At 39.6% G+C, this 21285-nt stretch overlaps 1 protein-coding gene across 1 annotated transcript in view; it reads left to right on the forward strand.

The window, feature by feature from the left end:
• UMODL1 (uromodulin like 1) overlaps positions 1–21285 on the forward strand; it is a 69930-nt gene that overhangs the window by 132 nt on the left and 48513 nt on the right. The window contains exons 2-7 of the mRNA XM_054004838.1: positions 2161–2381; positions 6863–7105; positions 16001–16162; positions 16565–16680; positions 18189–18381; positions 19738–19878. Coding sequence (XP_053860813.1) covers positions 2161–2381; positions 6863–7105; positions 16001–16162; positions 16565–16680; positions 18189–18381; positions 19738–19878 — 1076 coding nt within the window. The remainder of the gene's footprint in view (positions 1–2160; positions 2382–6862; positions 7106–16000; positions 16163–16564; positions 16681–18188; positions 18382–19737; positions 19879–21285) is intronic.

A 21285-nucleotide genomic window follows, 5' to 3' on the forward strand; every position in this document is an offset into this window, starting at 1 on the left:
CATTGCAGAACATTCTCTGTTCTTCCAAAAGTACTATGGAGTTTTTAATGACTAAGTCAGGACTTAGTTTTATTAGGGTTAGTTAAAAATTTTCTGTCAACATTTTTTTTGACAGAAAATTGAGCTTTTGGCAAAACAAATTTTTTCACGAAGAATCTACTTTCAGCAGGAAATGTTGGCTTTTTAGTGAAAAAACACCCCAATCCCAAAATATTTCTATTTGGAAATTATGCCTAATGGAAGTTGTAGTTCAGTTGCTTCATGTCCTCTTTCTCCTCTGTGGGCTGGGCTGGGCTGAGCTTCCTGGCCAGACTACCATGATGTATGGTGCTGAGGGACTCTCATAATGCACTGCCTCCTGTCTCTAAGAGGAGATACCATAGTGCATCATGGGAGGTGTTGTCCAACTAGGGATCCTGGCCTACAGAGAAGAATGGGAGCATGAGGCACCCAAACTACAACTCCCATGAGCCTTTCCAACTCAAAAGTTTTTTTTTTTTGGCTGATTTTTTTTTTATATTTGAGTTTCCACTAAAAAACTAAATTTTCAGTGGGAAGTTTAGATGAAAATGATTTTTTTTTCATTTTTGTCTCAATTTTCTAGGGAATTTTTTCCCCAGCCTGGTCTAAGTTTTTAAATCTCATGCATCAAGACAGATGGGTAGCACCAACAGCAGCTAGGTGTCCTCAATACTATGCTGGAGCTCTGGCTCAGTACTGACTCAGAGGAAATAAACTACTTATTGAATCACTCATTGCCCTTGCGTGTTCCCTGGAGGCCTACACCGATTTAACTTGAGGGGTCTAACAAGGTAATTGTTCAAAGATGTATGGTTACATTGTTGTGGCTGAGATTTAAAAACACACACATAGGAAAATTCACAGTTGTGGTCACCAAAGAAACTTTACCTGGTTCTCTTAAGCACTGGTAGTAATTGGTACTATTGCTATATGGCATTACAGTAGAACCTCCGAGTTACGAACACCTTGGGAATGGAGGTTGTTCGGAGCTCTGAAATGTTCATAACGCTGAACAAAACGTTATGGTTGTTCTTTAAATAGTTAACTGAACATTGACTTAATGCAGCTTTGAAACTTACTATGCAGATGAAAAATGCTGCTTTTAACCATCTTAATTTAAATGAAACAAGCATAGAAACAGTTTCTTTACCTTGTCAAGTCTTTTTTTCTTTTAAACTTTCCCTTTATTTTTTTATAGTTTACACAGTACTGTACTGCATTTGCTTTTTTCCCCCTCTGCTGCTGCCTGATTATATACTTCTGGTTCCAAATGAGGGGCGTGGTTGACCGGTCAGTTGGTAACTCTGGTGTTCGTAACTCTGGTGTTCTACTGTATTTATGTATTAATATATTTGTGTGGTGTAGGCATACCATAACCATAACAAACTTTCCAGGCTTCATTTTGAAATCTCAGTTATAACATTTCATTAGTGAGGATTTGTGGGGTTTTTTTTGTTTTGTTTCTTTGTTTTTTCAATAAAAGAGAACAATTTCTATGCTTGCTCATTGTGTTTGAACAGTGTGGATCCATTTGTCTTTGCAATTTATATTCCTGTTTTAGATAGTGAACAGAAAGGGGTTGTGGATGCCCGAATTTGCTTATATACAACCTGATCCTGCCCTATCGCTGCCCAGCCCTATTCTAGCTCTCACTCGGGCAGCAACATGGGTGACAGTGCGGTCACAATAAAATGAGGGAGGCACTAAAGCAGCCAGTGAGCAAGCTTAAAGTTGGGAGGGAAGCATTATTTTAACATATACAGTTATTTTTAATAACTTTGACTTCAAGAGGTAGAATTTCTGAGGCCAATAATTTCCAGGTGTGAACTATAATATAACATCAGCTCTGATTTGGCCAGAGTCAAAATTGAGTTTAAAATGAATGCTGAGGTACAGTCAACTGTGTGAGATATCGTTCCTGCCTGTCTGTTGTTCAAGGCACAAAAGGGGATTAGTGCTCAGAAGGATAGATGCGGACCAGTGCAGCAGTTTTTCTAACATCTTGTTTTGTAAATGACTACATTGGATGGTTCAAGCTGTGCACTGGTAGGCTTGGTAATTGAGATGCAAGGGTTCCATGGGGAAAGCATTAATGAGACTACACAGGTGAAATACCCATTGGATTTTCTCTTTGTTCAGAAGCCAGTTGTCATCACCCATCTGCAAAGGAGAAAAACAGAGGAAAATTTTTCCTTATTCCAAAAATCTGGATGCAATAACAACTGAGTTTTTGTTCTGTGAGAAAAAAGAAATTAGAAGAACGATGCCAATCTTTGCTGGTACAATGACCAGGATCATTGTTATTTCTTTCTTCATTCTCTGGACAGCCACAGGGCAAGGGAAAGGAAATGTCTTCACAGGTGAGTAATACACAACGCAGCTGAGAAATGTTGGGTATTTTAGTTTGGATATGATGAGATGTCTCTTTATGCTAAATGAACCAGTGATTGTTTCTGCTCTCCAGACACCCAGCTGTGTCTCATTGACCACATAAGAATCCCCCAATTAAAAAAACCTGCCATTTCCCTTTTGCCAGAAAAGAGAGGCTCAAACTGCAGCTTTATACTCAGTCATGTGCCGATTTTGATGAAAAATCCTTTCCCTTGTCTTGAGGAGTGTCTACAAATTAAAACTAGCAAACTTCTAGAGATGTATGAGGTGGCAAAGGCAAGAGTGTAGATGGCACATCTTTAACTCTCACATTCAGTTATCGGCTATGAATGGGAATAAGCCAGCCAAATAACCATGCAAATTTCTGGCTTTGGTGCACCAGTTTTAATTCCTAGTTTACTCTTAATTTCTAGACTAATTCATTATTTATTTAGATTTGAACAGCTTTTAATTTTTGGCTGGGGTTTTGTTGTTGTATTTTTTAAAAATTGCCTCGGTGGCTTTGAAATTCTCAACCAAAATATATAACCTATTTCTTAAACATAGGGTGACCAGATGTCCTGATTTTATAGGGACAGTCTTGCTATTTGGGGCTTTTTCTTATAGAGGCTCCTATTACCCACCACCCCCGTCCCGATTTTTCACACTTGCTGTCTGATCACTCTACTTAAACATGGATTTTTCTCAATAACGCTACCAAAAATCACATTTTAAATAATCCCCCTACAGAAGGGGGGACAGGCAGAAGATACAGAGATCTTTTTGTGCTTGCTTCAAAAAAATGTTTGAGGTTTTCAGATATGAGAGCCTAGAAAACAGAACCTTTAATTCAAATCTTTTCAAATTTTGGAGACAGAGCAGTTGTTTGAATCCCCTGGATGAGGACCCACCCCCTTGGGTTTAATTGTAGGTCAAATCAAAGCAATTAAGGACTTTGTCTCTGGTTCGTGTTTGGATTTAGATCTCAAGCATTCTTGCAAATTTCAGCCCAACATGACAGCAGCTGATCTTGTGAGATTTCCATAATTTGGGATGAAAATCTAGCATGAAGAACTCAGAAGTTTTTGTCACTGGTAAATTTGACAATGATCCCATATACCAGGCCTGATTTGGTCTTGACCTTGAAATCCAAACACAGCCTATTCCTAATTCAGAGTCTGAGCTGAATATTGAATAACCAACGCAGCTCCTCTTATAATAATAGTCACACAGGTGCTTTTGTTATTCTTGCTTTAGTATAATAGCTTTGTACTTTGCCTGCCCATGCTTGAGGTTGCTAAAATGAAAGCTGAAATGCTCAAAGATGACAGACCTAATGTAACAGAAGTAACTTCAGATGATTATCTGCTTTGCTAGTAATTTCAATTGAGAGTTGGTGGAAACACGTCCAGTACACTTTAATTCCTGCTGATTGGGAGCTAATGAGCAGAGAATGCCAATTTGCTGAACAGACCAAATTGTGCTAAGCCACAGTGCTCAGGAGAAACTGCTGTCCCCAGAGAACCGAGCTCTCATAGTAACAAGCCTTATTTTAAATAAGACTGCACTGTGGGCCTGAACTAGCTTCAGAGAAGGAGAAGCTGGAACTGTGCTTGCTTCTGTTAGCTTTGGTTCAGTCTCTTTAGAAGTGCATCTTTCTACACTCTCATGGGAATCCCTCAAACCTGCTTTCTTGGTTGTGGCAGTTTCAACCCGTGCCTAGTGAAATAGCCATAAAATTGAATTGCATATATCTGGCCTGACATCAGTGCTTCTTAATTATATACTTACACTTGGTTTTCACACATCTGTACCATTTTACTTTCTAGATTTCATATCCGTATATATGTTGAATGTTGCTACAAATCCAAAGCTGGTTTCGGTTGCCCTGGAAGCTTTAGATTTGTGATGATATCTTTAGACTGTCTTTTCAGCTCTGGATGTGAGGATATGTATCTTTAACCTTCCTCTTATCTCATTGTGCTATTCTGTTCAGGTTCTTATACCACACTCATTGCAGTGGGATCTGAGCACTGTTGTCGTGGCGATGGGGGTGGTTGGGGGCATGCAGAACAGCCCACACAAGCCTAACATTTTAAATTGTAACACTGCAATTCTTGAATATCACAATTTTGATCTATAAAACCCAGGAGCAGACTCTGTCTATCTATATGTATGGCCCCCTCCATCCCCGTAAAATCTGAATGCTATAATTAATTTATGCTCACAGCACCCCAGTCAGGTAGCATTATCCCTTTTTTATAGCTGGAGAACTGAGGCAGAGAGAGAGATTAAATCACAATCACACAAGTGGTCTGTGGCCAGATCCTCCACAGATGTAAGTCAATGGAGCTCCATTGAATTCTGTGAAAATACACTAACTTAAACTAGCTGAGGATCTGGCCCTGGGTTCCAACTTTCCAAAGAGACCTCTTAAAAACGAACCCACCAAATTTTCAATTACACATTTATGTGCGCACAAATACAGGACACCATTTGCTTACAAATGTGGTGAGCATGTTTTTTGGGGGGCATGTGTGTTTGAAAATGTGATGTATAAGGACCAGCATCTAAAATTTTTACACTGAATTAGTTTATCTATATTTTTTGTCATCTTTGAATCATTTGTACTGTACATATTTTGATTACATGCTTCTCTTGCTTCATTCTCTCTGTTTGGCTGCCCACAGTTCTCCGAGAGCCCCGAAAGGTGTCGTCCCACCACACTTTGATTTCTGTATCCACTTCACATTTAACTTATTAAAAGCCCCTTCCATCTTTTTCTGTGTGTAAAGTTATACCAATATAGATGTGTTTATCTGATTAGTCTTTTCACATTTCCAAACCTCACCCCTTCCATTTTTATAAAATCTCAAGAGGAAATCATGTTATCTATCACACAACCCTAAATAAAATTACTTACAATTTTACTCTAATTAAATACTATATTTCATTTGACTTGCTAGTCTACCTTTTTTTAATGCTCCATCTTGATACTTTCATTTTGGTGCATGTGATTGGGATTCACCTATTAAACTTTTCAGATAAGTCAGTTGTTTTTATTATCAAATGAAGTATTTGAATGTTTAAAATGGTTTTCTCATAATCTGAAATAAATCTGCTGAAAATACAATAGATACCAATTCCATCCTCAGGAAAGCCCTGATCCTGCCAGCATTTCTGAATGTGCAGAACTTTACTCTCATGAGTAGTCCCATTGCGTGTGTAAAGGTAAGCACATTCATAAGGGTTTTTCAGGATTGAGGACTGAAATGATCCTGTTTTATAAAATGATGTGTAATACACTGACACATATTATCATTGTATCCTTCATAACTTCTTCTTTAATATAACAAAGACTTTAGCCAAGCATCACCACTAAGCCTTTACTTGAGACAGCATAAAAACAAAACACTTCTCTCTCAAGTTATCTGTCCCTCTGATTATCAGCAAATTTTGGGTTGTGTTATTAAGGAAAACTTGTCTTTCGTTTTGTGGATCCCTCATCCAATGCAATTCATCAGCAACCTCCCACTAATCCGTGCTAGCTCACCTCTATTGCTTTCCTTCTACAGCAGGCCTGTTTAAGATTTTGAAGATGTCTGCTAAGATCAAGGCCAGGGCCTAAGCAGCAGAGATTTGAGGCTAAACTTAACACATGCCTTTATGGAGGCCATTTTACCCCGGTTAAATCTAACCTCATCTAAACTGATTTCAGGTCTCAAAAGATATGGGATCAGATTTTAGGCCTCGGTATAAATTGGCATAGCTTCACTGAAATCAGTGGAGCCGTGCAAATTTATAACAGCTGAAGGCTGATCCATAGGATTTACACTGATCCACTAAAAAATTAGAAGGGTAAAACAGAAAGTCCAGTGACATGGTCTTCTGGGAATGCTTGTCAGCGGAAAGATGTCTCCAAATGTTGTGGGGTCACTATACTCTTGTCTTCTAGTATAGTCTATCAAAGGATGTTGTTGAGGCATTGAAAATAAGATGGGATGAAGCACACAAGAGAAAAATAAAAAACCTAATGAGCTTCTCCCACCTCTGATTTCTATGTTTCCAGACACTATGAACTGTTTTTTTCCTCAGAAAATCATAGAAGTTCCGAGTCCCTTAACTCACATGTGAATTTTAGACTAATTTTGTTAATGTCCATAAAATTTATCCAAGTTATATTGCCATTGTTCTGCCCAATCTCTCAAGGCATTTATGTTTATCTGGAGCTTCTCACAAACTGCATAGTTTTTACTAACCAAAACAACTCCCACTACTAATTGCCATCAGCAAACTTCATCTGTCCACTTTCTCCAGTAACATTCTTCCTAATAATTGCCTTTCTGAGAATTAATCATTCATTAAATGGCTTTTTTTTCTAGATCATAGCCCAATTTACATCTAAACATTGAAGGAAACTCATTCTGTAGTGCTAGCCATTAACCCTGATTTTTTTTTTTTAATTTTTTAGAAAAAGGCCTCTCCTTGCTAGGCTACCATCTGTGCAACTATAGCATGACTAAAACGGTGTCTAAAATGGTTGCCTACCAAAAGTCATATGAGAAACACACTTCTTGTGGAGGATGGATTCCATGGATGGTTTGTCCTAAGACATCTTATAAAATGCAGTATCGCATCGTTGAAGTCCCTGAGATTATGAATTTTACAGATTGCTGTGAAGAGTATGAACAAGTTGGGTTCTATTGCACTTTATGTAAGAATTATAATAATTATTTAAATAAATATTCCTTTTGTTAGGTGATTCACTGTAGATCTTGACTCAAAAGGCCAAGTTCACTGCTGGTGTCAGTCCATTGAAACTGCTGCGTTGGCATAGGTCATCGGTAAATTTGGTTCAAAATGTCCATTTTGGAAACGCATTACTTTGCCACCCCTACAGCTTGTCTTTGTGTGTGTCAGGGTGGATGCACATTAGTAGAGCAGTGTGAAGTAGCTTGCCTAGTCATTGCCTGGTGCTATACCTGTTCTGTGGATGACTTCATTTTACAGGGCTATCAGTTAGGACTGCTGGAAACACGCCGATTTAATTTTACAAGGACTTATTTTAATATTTGCTTGAGTTTGGAGCGATGGCACTTCATGGCCATCTTCAAGTTGTGCTTTGAATTTTGAGTTCAAATGAACCTAAAAATTCAAAGGAAAACTTATGCAATGGCTGCCTGATGTCATGACTTCTTCACAAATCCACAAGTTGTCCCAGGTTTGCTTGAAAAGTTGGAAAATGCAGTGAACCTTTCATTGAATCTGATCAGACTTTCTGGTTTATAACAAAACTCCAAATCTGATAAGTTTCACCTGCCGGCAGACCACGTTGAACATTTTGCACAAGGCTGCTTGTTGTCAACAATAAATCCACATTTTAAAAAGCTCCCAAAGGTTACAGATACACTGAGTTTCTTAGAGACAGTGGGTGGGATTTTCAAAAGTACTTAAGGGTATGTCTACAATGCAACCTCCCAGCTCGGGAAGACAGATGTGCACTAGCAGGGCTTGAGTTAGTGTGCTAAAAGTAGCAGTGCAGATTTTGCAGCATGGGCTAGCTACCTGAGTACGGACCCAGGTGTCTGGGTGGGCTTTTACTCAGGTGGCTAGCCCAAACCGATGCCTCTGCCACAACATCCACACTGCTATTTTTAACATGCTAGATCAAAGAGAGAGCATGTCTGTCTAGCCGGGCTAGAAGGCATGCTCCCAGCTGCAGTGTAGACATACCTCTGTGACTTGAGAGCACAAGTACCATTGACTTTCAGTGGGACTTTGAAGACACAAGAAAGAACTGGTATAACTTAAGGTGTGACTTTCCTATATAGTTAAACCAGTGCAAAAGTTTGTATGGGCACTAAGTTTGGTGATAAAAGTGGCTTATTTCAGTCTAATTAACCTGTTCCTAATTGACTTTAAGTTAATTAAACTGAAATAAGCCACTTTAATACCGAAATGTGTCCACACAGCCTTTTACACTGGTTTAATTATATTGGTTTAAAAGATGATTCAGGTTCGCTTCTCGGCTCTCTATGAGCTGAAGGGTGAAAACATTATCTACTTTCTTGTGTATACAAGCCCCTATGTCTTATGTCACTTAGGTGCATTTGAAAATCCATCCCATAACATCATACATTATGCAAGTTGTTGATCATTTATTGCTTATTAAATCACTCTTTGGCAATGTAAGATTTCAGTGGAAATGACTGAAACATAAAAGTGGTGTCTGTTTTTGTTAACCCATCTTTTTCTCAAAATAATCTAAGGGAAAAAAAGCATAGTGAGACATAAATTCTGCCCTGACTTATTCCTTCATGCAATTCTGTTGACTTCAGTGTTTTGCACAGGGTGTAAATCAATGCAGAATTTGGCCACAGACTGCAATATTTCCAGACAGTATCTTCAGGCTGGTGGAAAACTACTGTTGGTTATACAAAATTTCCAGGCAGTAACTTCAGGTTGGTGGAAAACTACTGTAGATCAAATCCCTCCTTCAAGAACCACTTCTACAGTGTAAAAAATTAACCAAATAATGGCAAGGTGAAATAGCAGTCAAGGATAGTTGCTATTTATTTATATAGCACAAACCAACAAAAATCAATTTTGGCCAAGAGTTTGAAAAGTGACTAGTGATTTTTGGGTGCCTCTGTTTTGGGATGGATGCACATTTCTGAAAATCAGGCCCTTTTAAAGAGCCTCAGTTGGACGTTCCAAAATGTAGGCACCCAAAATCGCTAGTCTCTTTTGAAAAATATCTTGTGTAATTGATGTATATTTTTAAAACAAAAAGCTTCTTTAATGAACAGTTCAGATGCTGCAGTGTTAGTGCAAACATCTACCATGATATACTTAATTTTAAAAACAAAACCAATATTAAAATATATGGAAAATGCCTGCACTGGTTAGCTATACAAATTCTCAAACTTACCTTTAATTAGCACCGCGCCATTAATTAGCACACCTATACTCTGGAAATGTTTACTTATGGCATGCTATAATTTTGACTATTCTTTTTAAAGTTAATTTGGGAGTATTTTAAACTGATAACAAATTTGCATAATTTCTAGATGATTTCTGGCATTAGAATATTCAGGCATCTTACTTTGCTTTTCAGGGCATTAGTCATAAGTTCTATGAATGGTAATGCACTGTCTAGACAAAGTCTTAAATAAATGATGAAAGGAGGACATTTGGAACTGCTGGAATTACTGCACTGCATGCCATTGGACTATTGTTTTTCCCCCTGATGTTATCCACAGTGGCTTTCTCTATGTGCTTAGCCTTGGAGTGAAACCTATTCCTGGCCATTTCCCCATCTTTACTTTTTAGAAGCAATCAAAACCCTTTGCCTGGGAAGGCAGGCCTAGAGGCTTTCTCTGTTTAACATTTGGGTGGAGGGCGGGGTTAAGAGTACATGACTAGTATAGTTTCTTCAGTAACTCCTTCTCATGTTAATTGCACCCTTGTGATAATATTATACACCCAAGAAAAGATGTTAAAAGAACATTAATACGGTGGCAAAGTCAAGAACTCAGAAGTTAGGAAATGCCAGAATGAAACTTGCCTGTGCAATCTATGTTTGGCTCCCTTGTGGGTATGAGTTATAAAACAGTCTTTAATTACATGATCACTTACTATTTTTTCCGCAGAACTCCTGCCTCATTTAGTACACAAGATGGACCAGCTCTGGAGAAGAATCAGAGTTGTGTAGTAAAATAAACTGTCGTCTATGGGACTTCTGCTTTATTTGTCATTATAGAAGTTGGAAGGTGTGTAGTGAACGAGGCAAGGGACTGTGGGAAGAGAAAGGATAGTTTCATGGTTCAAGCAGTTGAATGTTGCCCTGAAGAATTGGATTCTATCCCTTCCTGTGCTGCACAGTTCCCATGAGATGCTGAGCAAGCCACTTAAGCCAGACTTTTCAAAGGTGGTCACAAATAGTGTGTTCCTTATTTTCTGGGTGCTTGACTTGAGACCCTGGGATCTGATTTATAGAAGAGCTGAATACTCAGCGCTGCAACTGTAGTCAATGGGAGCTGCGCTTTGAACGTAAGAAGTGCTGTGTAATGCTACATACTCTGAAAAATCAGGTCCTAGGCCTCTCAAATTGGGCACCCAAAAGTAGTGGATACTTTTGACTTTAATCTCTCTTTGACTTAAGTTTCCCATTTGTAAAATGGGGATATTAATATCCCACCCACCTCACAAGGGTGTTGCAAAAGTAAATTAATTAATATTTGTGATGCACTCCTGCTATAGTAATGAGCGCCATAGAAAAGCCCCTGAGGAAATCAATAGTTCTGTCTTCAGAGCAGTGTAAATAGTGTGCAGTAAATAAGCCACACATTGAACAATGACGGTAGAAGAAAACCCTGAACAGCTGCTCATTAAGTGAGTGAGCCCTATCCACTCTGTGTACTGACTGAGGCAGGAGTCCCGTGGAAAAATATTATATGGTCATGTAATTAAAGACTGTATCAGAATAGATAAATAGGCCCAAAGGGGCCGCATTAAGATTGCTCAGGCAACCTTTCTGATTTTTAAGATTGCAGCAGACTTCCACCTCCCTGGCTCCCAGTTCCCATCTCCTTGCTCAGCCAGAACCATTCCCCATCCTCAGGCCCCAATTCCCTTCCCGCCCTCCTCAAAACTCCAGTCCTAGTTTCTCCCCATGGCTCCTTATCTAATCTTCTCCTTCCACCCTGGTCTAGCTCTTGTCCTCTGGATTTGCATCAGGCAGCTTTCTCCTTCATACTTCTTGGAGGATTGGGGTGGGGTGTCACTGAAAGTACTGGATAGAGCAGGAAGGTTTGACCTGGCATGGCCCATAGCAGCCTAGAGTAGCAATTGCAGGGAAAGTCCTGCACAGCCTTGTGCTGGAGCATGCTCTTGTGCAGATGGAACCTTCAGAGACACTAGCTGTGACTCTCTACAAGTCTCTAGTGAACATGTGCAAAGTGCATTTTTCTTCAGAGGCTTACAACTTGGCCAAATTTGAGCTTTTTCCAGGGATGTCAAAAGGCACATTCCTGACACAAAGGCCCCCTGCCAAACGTCAAGTCCCTGCTCCAAAGCATGGAGGTGCTAGTCCTTCTCAAAGAAAATGTTGCCAGAATTTTTTAACATGGGAAAAGCAATGTATTTTTCCCTAACCTCATTCTCAGGAGTTACTGATCTATTTTGGCTAAAATCCCCCTCACCCCACCCCCTGCGCAAAAAACAAAAACAAAAAAAAAAACAAAAAATCAGCCCAAGGCAGACACCTGGTATGAAAATTTCATCCCAAATATTTAAAGTATGGCAAAGTCATAAGTAACTGAAAACACAGCGTCTTATAATGGAAAGTGTTGGCAACTTTAATAACAGATAATGCCAGCAGCCCTGCCTATAATAATCTGTCTTTGTTAGTCCACATTTGGGTCCCTGTGACAGTTGCAGTACTTTGATCTTATGCTATACCACCACCTCAAGCCAACTCAGGATGATAGGGTAAGGGAAGTTTTGGAGAAAACTGTATATTATGAGTCCTGATCAGGTAGAAAGACAGAGGGAGGTTAATGCTAAGCTAATTATGTCCCTTAGCATCTCTATCCCAGAGGATTCTCCTGCCTAACTAGAAATTGTGGTTATTATATGCAATAAGCTTGTAACTAAGCTTTTGGTTGCTAGGCAATGGAAACAGCATTTCTACTTTATTATTTGTGTAAAGTTATAGAAGAAGAAAAGACTATACATAATTCTATTGATGGGAGACTATTGGTTTGCTCCCGGATAGTATGATGTTGTTTTGCAGATGGCTTAGTTCTGGGTGACTGTTCCCATGATAGTTACAGTAGAGAGAATAAATTGATTTTAAAGTGTGTCTTATATGATTAGGCAGAAATGTGATGTGAGTCCATCTTTGTTTCTCTGCTGATGTAAAAATTATGACCTTTAGATTCTAGATTAATGGATGATATGGCTTTCAGCCAGAACTCAATGGCATTCCCTTTGCTTGCACATGACTCATTAATGGTTTATGCTGCAGTTTCACATGCTAAAAAAAGAACGGTGTGAAATAGCTATATTGAACCTCAGACTTGTTTAAAATGAGCCTTGGTTTCAGGATTTGATGGGTTCATAATTCTGAGTCCAAGCTCAGAAAAGTTCAATAAACATTGGCTTGTAGTAGTTTGCAGAATTGGGAAGCTTATTATTATTTGTATTACTGTAGCATATAGCACAATAGGTCCCTGTAATGGGGTGTATTGGCCTGTTAAGCTCAGAGGGAGCCTGAAAACCATGTTCCTGGAACACTGGAGTGAGCAAAGGTGCAGGAAATGGCCAAAGCCAGAAGAGAGGAAGCAGTCCTGGGGAGTTAATAGTTGGATGAAGAAAACCCAGGACACTGTTTCTTTAAGGGTGTGGGATCAGGAATTCTGTAGTGTAGGGTGGGGCAGGGCTGTGTGTCCCCTATCTCTCAGCCACTTGGGAGGAGCTCTCAGAAGGAGAGCAGTTTAATATGTTGTCTTCTCCCTCCGAACAGGGAAGACATTGGCAGGAGAAGGAAGCCAGAGCTAGAAGGTTGAGCTCCTGCTAGGAAAGGCTGGGAGTGACGTTTTGGCAAGGACACAGACTGAAACACGGGAAGAGCTCTGCATTTGGTAGAAGAGCCAGACAGGAGTATGAACTTTTGGGTTGTGGTGCAGGGATTTATTTTGCGGAGTGTTGAAGACTGTTTCTGTTATTAAGCAAACTCCGCGGGCAGGGGGACATGGTGTTAGTCACAAAAAGGACTGGGTAAAGTTCACAAAGGGCATGGAAGAGGGGAAAGAGACACAATGCTGGGAAGCCACATCTGCCCAAGAGGAGGTGCTTGGGAGGTGGCCGACCAGAGGCCAGTCCCCAGCTTTGATTGGGGGAGCTATTGTGTTACTCTCTGTACAAACGCACTGTGAGAGAGAGTCCCTGCTTCAAAGAGCTTACAATTCAAATAGGCCAGGCAGAAAAAGGTGAAAGAAAGGCTCCTTTTTCACAGATGGGGAACTGAAGTGCTTTGTCCCTGATTACACAGGAAGTCTGTGGCAGAGCTGGGAGTTAGTTCTGTAGCTCATGAGTCCCAGTACAGTGTTTTAACCAATCCTTTCTCTCAAGCTGGCAAACCTCTCTCCTCTGAGCCAGCCTCTCTCCAAAATATCTGCCCCTCCCTTGCAAAACTCCCAGTGCACTCTCTGAAGACACATGAACTAAAGCAACCCAATATTTATTGGGGGAGTAGGGCTGCTGGGGTTCACCTTGGAGGTTCGCCTTTGTTGAAGACTAATTTTCAATTGAAATGTTAAGAGTTGGTTCCCTGCCAGCCGTTTTGGAGCAAACTATAGAACTAAATCCATGTAGCTATTTCCCAGGTTGCATACAGCTGTACTAAAACACCCAAATATTTATTTTGTACATATTGAGAACAAAATACCATTAAAAAAGTCTAAGGAATTCTGGGCTCAAATCTTCAAAACTGCATGTGCAAATAACTTGCATGCCAGTTACTTGGACTGTGTAGGTAACTGAATGTATAAATGACCAGTTTGAAGTCTAAGGCCATCTCTACACTATCCCCTATATTGGCAAAACTTATGCTGCTGGGGGTGTGAAAAAAACATAAGTTTCGCCCGCAGAAGTGGTAGTGTGCACAGCGCTATGTCGGCAGGAGAGCTACTGCTGCTTGTGGAGGTGGTTTTGTTATGTCGATGGGAGAGAGCTCTCTTCTGTCGGCACAGAGTGGCTACATGGGCGATCTTATAGCGGCGCAGCTACATCGGTACAACTGTGCTGCTGTGAGTTCACTAGTGTAGACATGGCCATAGCTGGTAATATCTTTAAGCAATTACTATGACTGCACGGCCAGTTGCAGAAATTGTGCTGCAAATGATGTATGTGTAATTTTGCACATGTATGATGGACACTATCACCAACACACTGTGGGTGGAACTGGGGTCCTCCAGACCTAAAAGTCTGAGCTGCTGCAGCTTGAGCTAAAAAGCCATGTCTCCTTAGCTGTGGTTAGGCTCCTATTCTCTGTGGATTAACAAGGAGGCGGACCTGTAACACCCATCCACCAGTAGCTTACATATGTTCACTTTAAATCTTGATTAATAAAGATCACTAGCCTGTTAAAGGAGTATATTTAGTGGAGTCACAAAATCTCATTCAATATTACAGCCCACTTGACAGAAAAATCAAAATTTTACTTTTAATCGGCACACTGGGATACGAGAAATTGAAACCCCATTAAAAATTGGCAGTGTCCATTTAATTCCCTAGAAGTTCAATTATGGTGAATGTATTTTTCATCACTTGAACATCTTTGGCTACAATCACAGGAATCATTTTCATTTTCTTCTTGGCTGAAGTAAATTGTCCATGCAGTAGAATGGGACTTAATGAGACCAAAAAACATTGGGCACAGTGAATGGAGAAGAAAAGAGAAACCATAGGACCCAACATGGAAAGACTAGTGGAGATGAGCAGCAGTTGGGCCTATGTCTGACAGGAGTGTATGAAGGGAAGCAGGGCCGGCTCCAGGTACCAGCCTGGCAAGCAGGTGCTTGGGGCGGCCGCTCCGGAGAGGGGTGGCACGTCCAGGTATTCGGCGGCAATTCGGCGGACGGTTCCTCGCTCCCGCTGGGAGCAAAGGACCTCCTGCCGAATTGCCACCGCAGATCGCAATCGCAGGGTTTTTTTTTTTTTTTTTTTTTTTTTTTTTTTTTTTTTGGCTGCTTGGGGCGGCCAAAACCCTGGAGCCGGCCCTGAAGGGAAGGCTCAGAGAAGCCTGATATTAAATCATAGAAAATATTTTCAGTCTTCCTCAGAGTGGAACCAATTATTGGCATGAAGCCAGGAAAATCATGTGCATTTTACCTAGGAAGTGGTAATATTCTTCCTTAGCCACCCTCTTCTTGGCTAAATCTGTTTTAGAATTGCAACCTCATGTAACTCCCAGAAATTAAATGGTTACAAATCATGGTCTGAATTCTGCTCTCCTTTCTTAGTGTGTAACCCTATAGCTTTCAGTTGCATGGCTGTGGTGTAACTGAGAGCAGAATTTATCCCCATGAAAACTCCCATTTCCATCCCTGTGTAATATTTTAGATTATAAAAACTGAAGGAGCTGGTGGGGGTAAAACCCAGAATGTCTCACCTTTCTGCTGTTTATTGACCCTTATATTTCATTCTGTTTGGACTAGAGCTGGTCAAAAAACAGGAAAGTGACCTCATGAAAATTTCCAAGTTATTTCTGTTTTGCTGGAAATGTTCCATTTTCCATATTTTATGCAATGTTTTATTTTTTTTTCCATTTACTGCAACCTGTCTTTTCTAGTAACTCAAAATTTTGATAAAAATGTCATGGAAAAAGTCACAAAAATCAGAAAATGTTGATGATGCTGACAGTTTTTTACAGAACACTTCTTGTCTTAAGTTGCTATTCTCCCCCCCCTTTCCCTCAGGACAACCCCATAAAGAGACCCTCACCCAGGACTATGAGGAGATGTATCCCTTAGATTCAATATCACAATGTTAAAGAAACCAAATATCACATGCAATTTTGCTGTTAAATGTTTTTATTACACAGCATTGAACAGATCCAGTGAATTTGCCTCAAGACCTGGTGTTTGTCCAGAGGAGGAAATGGATTCATTAAACTATTCATGCACACTTGATACTGACTGTCCAGGACTTAAAAAATGCTGTAACTTGTCCAAAGGAACAGGCTGTGTGGATCCTATACCAGAAGGTATGTTATTGACAAATTCTAAACTCCCTCCAAAAGAAGTAAGCTTTACCTTTTCTGTTGAAGATGAGGACAAACAAAGCAATTGTTATTGTGTATCTTCATAACATAATACATTAACCTGATTTCCATCAATTCAAGGATGATTGGTTTCAATATTGAATCTGTGAGCCCCTGAAAACTGGCTTTGAAGATTTGGTGGAACCTTCTTGCTCTAATTCTTCTCCCGTCCAGTTCTGTTGTCTGGATTACATGAGAAATACCTTGATATATGATAGCTGTACATAGTACATTCACAGATACTGAGTCAAAGCCCACTACATTCAATGGGAGCCTTTCTATTGACTCCAATTTGTTCTGGATCAGACCCCAAATGCTTTTATATTTTAATTTGTTCAATTTCAGAGAGAAACCTGAAAAAATATTGGTTTAATGTAACGGTCCTTGTGAAAATGGATTTTAATGAATTAAGCAGAGTGGATCCAAGACTTTTGAATCATTCACGCCTTTTGCACGCCATGGTACGTATAGATACAAAGAACTGAAAGCTCTTATGTTCTTATTTCTCTCATTGCATTGACATTGATACTCAGTGCCAACACAGCCAAGCTACATTGGGCTGGAAAGGTTCTTGGTGCTAGGCAGGACTTTATTATCCAGCCACTTCCCCGTATCATAGCAGGATAGATTTAATTTTTCCTAATGCATTCTCAATGGGTGAATGCCAGTTTTACTCTTGCATATCTCAAGTAACAGCAATTTCACAGCTTCCTTTGACATTTCTTAAGACACTGAAAGGGAATTTAAAGTTCTTATGTTATAGGATCTAATTTTTCTTCTACTTCAGTGACATCTGCTCTGCCTCTAAGCCCCACTTAAAAGCAGAGATGGACTTGAGAGACACAATTTAGACCTGGATTTAAAGAACTCCAAAGTTGGGTGTTTTCAGATCTGGGGTTTTGGCTTGACTCGTTCTAGAAACAAGGGCCAGCTGTGAAACTGGGATCTAGAGATCAGTCAGATTCTGAATCCCCCAAATGTTGATAGTTGAACTCCAGGAGTAAACAGCAGTTGCTGTTAGAGGGAAAGATCCAATGAGCTTCTGAACAAGCTCAGTCGCTTTGTTAGGATGGTGCATGTGCAGTCGTGTCCTCACTAGGAGCTGTGAAGGACTGGAGCATGCCCAGGACATATGGAATCTTCTGATGTGTTAGCTGCTAAGCTCTAACAAGTCTCTACTGAGCATGTACAAACAGATTTTTAAGAGGTTTATAACTTGTTCAAATTTGGGTGGATTTTCACAGGGGGAACAAAAGGCATCCCTGATGCAAAAATCACCCCATTGCTAAATTTCAAGTCACTGCTCCAAAGCAAAGGGGCAATACTACTTCTCAAAGAAAAGGTTGTTAACATTTTCTTAACAGTGCGAAACAATGTTTTCCCCCTAGCCTCATCCTTGGAAACAGCTGAACCATTCTGGCAGAAACATTTAAAAAAAATCATCCTGAGGCAGATACCCAGTGTGGAAAATTTCAGCCCAAATGTTGAATTTTGGCAGAGTCATAAGACTCTGTTTTCAGTTGCTTATAAGGGAAGTATTGGGTCCTTTTAATAATAGGCAGTGCTACCAGCCCTGCCTGTAATAAGGATTTTGTTATTGAGGCTCTGTTGTTAAGTACTACACTCAAAAAGGACCTGTCTTAACAACCAGACCTTCCTTTTCTTATGTGTTCCTGGCAAATCTTTTAGGTCTGACAAAGAGTTCAACTCCTTCATTAGTCTAGCAGTTATCACACTGCATCCTTTTCTATGCAATAAGAGAAATAGAAATGTTCACTCTACACAAATTCAAACTAAAATACTGCTTGTTTTTCCTGTTTTTGAATTCTGAATTAATGCTTGTTCTGTTCTGTTCAGTTTAGTATTAATTTTTTTTAGTATAATAATCACTAGATAGGTTATACCTCATTGGTGTATAGTTGTATTGCTAAACAAATCAGATATAAAAGTTTATTCACCTCTTTTACAGATGACTGGTGCATTATGGCCCTTAAATTCCTCAGTGTACCATATCCAGACTACTCAGGCAGAAACATATGCTGGGACATTAGCATCTCAGGTTCTGATTGGATTACATCAGCCAGCTCCACTAATGAAAGTTTCTTCTTTGTTGAAAGGCATTGTGAAGCGTGTGTATGAAGTTATCAACATAGATGTTCAAGGTTTTTATTTTTTATGGTTGTCTCTCGGGGAAACTTTTTCAGTCACTCAGAATTTTAGCCCTATGATTCTCCATTGACCGTGGGAAATATAAAGTAAAACTTTGTAAATTTGGGTGTCTAAGATACCCACTCTGTGGCAAATGAAGTTTCTAGTTAGTAGTTATTTGGAAAACTGCATTTTGGTGGGGGATTCCCTTGGTCACTCAAGAAGAAATATACTTTCATAATGTAGCATATCTTTAGACTTAAAAGAAAAGCATGCCTGAATTTGTGGCACAGTAGAAGGAATTTTAAATAGGTAATAGTCTTAATGAAAACTTTCATGGGGCACTTTGAAACCAAGAATGCTTTGTATTTTGGAAACTTGTTGCAAGTGTTACTGCAGATAACTCGTATGATCAAATAAGAATATGATTTGTCTAGGTATTTGGAGTGCACACATCCCTGTGGTATATGAGCCCCTATATTTAGGCCACTTTCTTAGAGTCACCTAAATCTGATCTATCTACCAAAACATTACTATTTAAGTATTTGAAGATTTGAAACTCCAAAAATGCAGTGCGAAACACTACTTGGCATAAAAACGCAGTTTGAAAAATAATGCTTTAAAGACTCAATCCAGCTCCCTCTGAAGTCAATGGAAAGACTTCCATTGACTTCAGTGGGTTTTGGCTCATGCCCTAAAATAGTAAGAAAGTCAAAATAATTTTGGAAATCGTATCTTAAAAATAAATTATGGGAGAGTTATAATTGGATCAAAGCTGGTTCAAGGGAGGTGGTAACACTGCTGTCCCAAGTGGTATTCCCACACTCCTCTCTGTGGCCAAAATGCAGGGGCTGGGAGAGGTAACAATAAAATACATATTTTTCTTTCAAGGCAATGAGCTGGAAAGGGTGAGAGTGACAGAGACTTCATGAAGAGGGTTGTTGTGGGATGAACTCTCTTGGTGGGGAGACAGAACAGAGGAGCAGCACTGAGGAAACTAGCATTCTTGTATGACTTTTTTTGCATTTCCTTGAAAAATGCATAAAACTGATACTGGGTTGGTCCCAGTCCATGAACTGCTTCCAAAGTCAAACTACTTTCCATAATTTACATATGCAATTGCTTCATTGTGGCATTAGCTTTGAGAATAGCAAATCATTCTTTCTACAGTAAGTGCTTTGAAATTGCTTGCTGGCCAGATTTTGATCTCAGTTGTGTTGGTGCAAATCCAGAGTAACTCCGATGGATTTACATTGCTGTAATTGTGTACATAGTCTGGCCTTACCTGTGCTATAGACTGCAGGTAAAGTCCTGTGCTGCTTTCAAGATACTTGTAAGTTCTGTCCTAAAAACTGTGTTCCTCTCCTTAGATGTAAATGAATGTTCCCACGCTGAACTCAAAGCTTGTTCCAGATCAGAGCTTTGCATAAATTTAGAAGGTTATTATAACTGCACCTGTGAACATGAACATGTGGACAGGGATTCTAGGCAGCCACAGGAAGAATTTAAAGGTAGGAAGCATGGGCCTGATTTTCAGAAGTCTGAGGAATGTTCTCTAATCTACTTTAAATGGCTGTGTGTCAGCAAAGGAGTTCTGGAGCACAGTGTGCTCTCTGCCCTTTATGATGGAGTTGGGAGTGGAAGATGGCATAGGATCGGCCTGTTAACTGTTTCCCTGCTGATCATTTTAGCAAAACCATCCATGTACTTTATCCCACAATACCAAACCATTTCCCATACCAAGCCAATTGCCCAAAAGCCCCCAAATCCATCTGCCAAAGCCTCAGCTTCAACCTGCGATAACTTCTTTGATCCAGTCATGCATTATCAATACATATCTGCGGGGTCCTCGGGAAATGCAAATATGTGTAAGTACATTCTGCATACTTAAAGTCCATTTGCAGTTTCAGCTGCATACAGTATTTGTTACGGTCCTCAACTGTTGTGTAATGTTAAGCTTAAGCTGTTAAACTGTTGCTATGTAGCTGATGGGTGAAATTATTCCTTATGGCACAATTCAGAAAAGAATTTAAACATGCTTAGATCCCACTGACTTCAATGGGACTACTCATGTGCTTAAAGATAAGCACGTTGGTTAGTGTCTGTAGGATCAGGGCCTTAGCAAATTTTCTGATTTGTGTTTCCACTTATATTACTTACATTGCACTGATTTAGTCTTATGAGCTGTTGAAAATGTGGATGATGTTTAATTTGGATTTGTTTTGCTAGGAATGTCTACTTGCTTAACAATGCCCTTTTTTCCTTAATATGATACACTTTACTCCAAGTTCACTACACGATCCAGTTAGTACTAGCAATAGTTCTAGCGCTATAAGTAAATCAACAGCTAATAAATCTACTGATTCAGAATGCTATAAGAAACCTTGGATGTTAATCAATATTTCTTGATTTTAAGTTCATCACCAATTCAATTTCCTCTGTCCTGAAGGCTGTTTGAGTTACAATGTCTACAGTGCCAGCTGAGGGATAGTACTAAGAATGACCCCCAATAGATTAGCCTTTCTATTACCCAGTTTAATTCCTTCACTTGAGCAGTATTACAATCCCATTAACTATCTCCCCCTCTTTTTCTTTACAGAGGGGAAAGTTTTAAGAGGTGACCTTTTGTCTAGTTCATTGAGACTATCAGTTATTATGACTTTGACCCTCATATTTGTCCTCCACTTGAAATTTAACATAAAGTGACAGAAATTAAATCAGTCATTTTAGAGCAATAGGCGTTATGTCTTTGGCCTCTAGGATTTGTAAAAATATCTGTCTGATGGGCCACTGGCTTGAATGATTGGGAACAAGTCCTTTCCATTGAAATAGGCACCCACATTGTTTGGTTTGAAAAAAACTTTGATTCCCTTTTCCTTAGGAAGTTCAATCAATATAAAAAGAACTGAAATTGTGAC

Source organism: Malaclemys terrapin, chromosome 1 (assembly GCF_027887155.1).
Source record: "Malaclemys terrapin pileata isolate rMalTer1 chromosome 1, rMalTer1.hap1, whole genome shotgun sequence".
Classification (NCBI taxonomy): domain Eukaryota; kingdom Metazoa; phylum Chordata; order Testudines; family Emydidae; genus Malaclemys; species Malaclemys terrapin.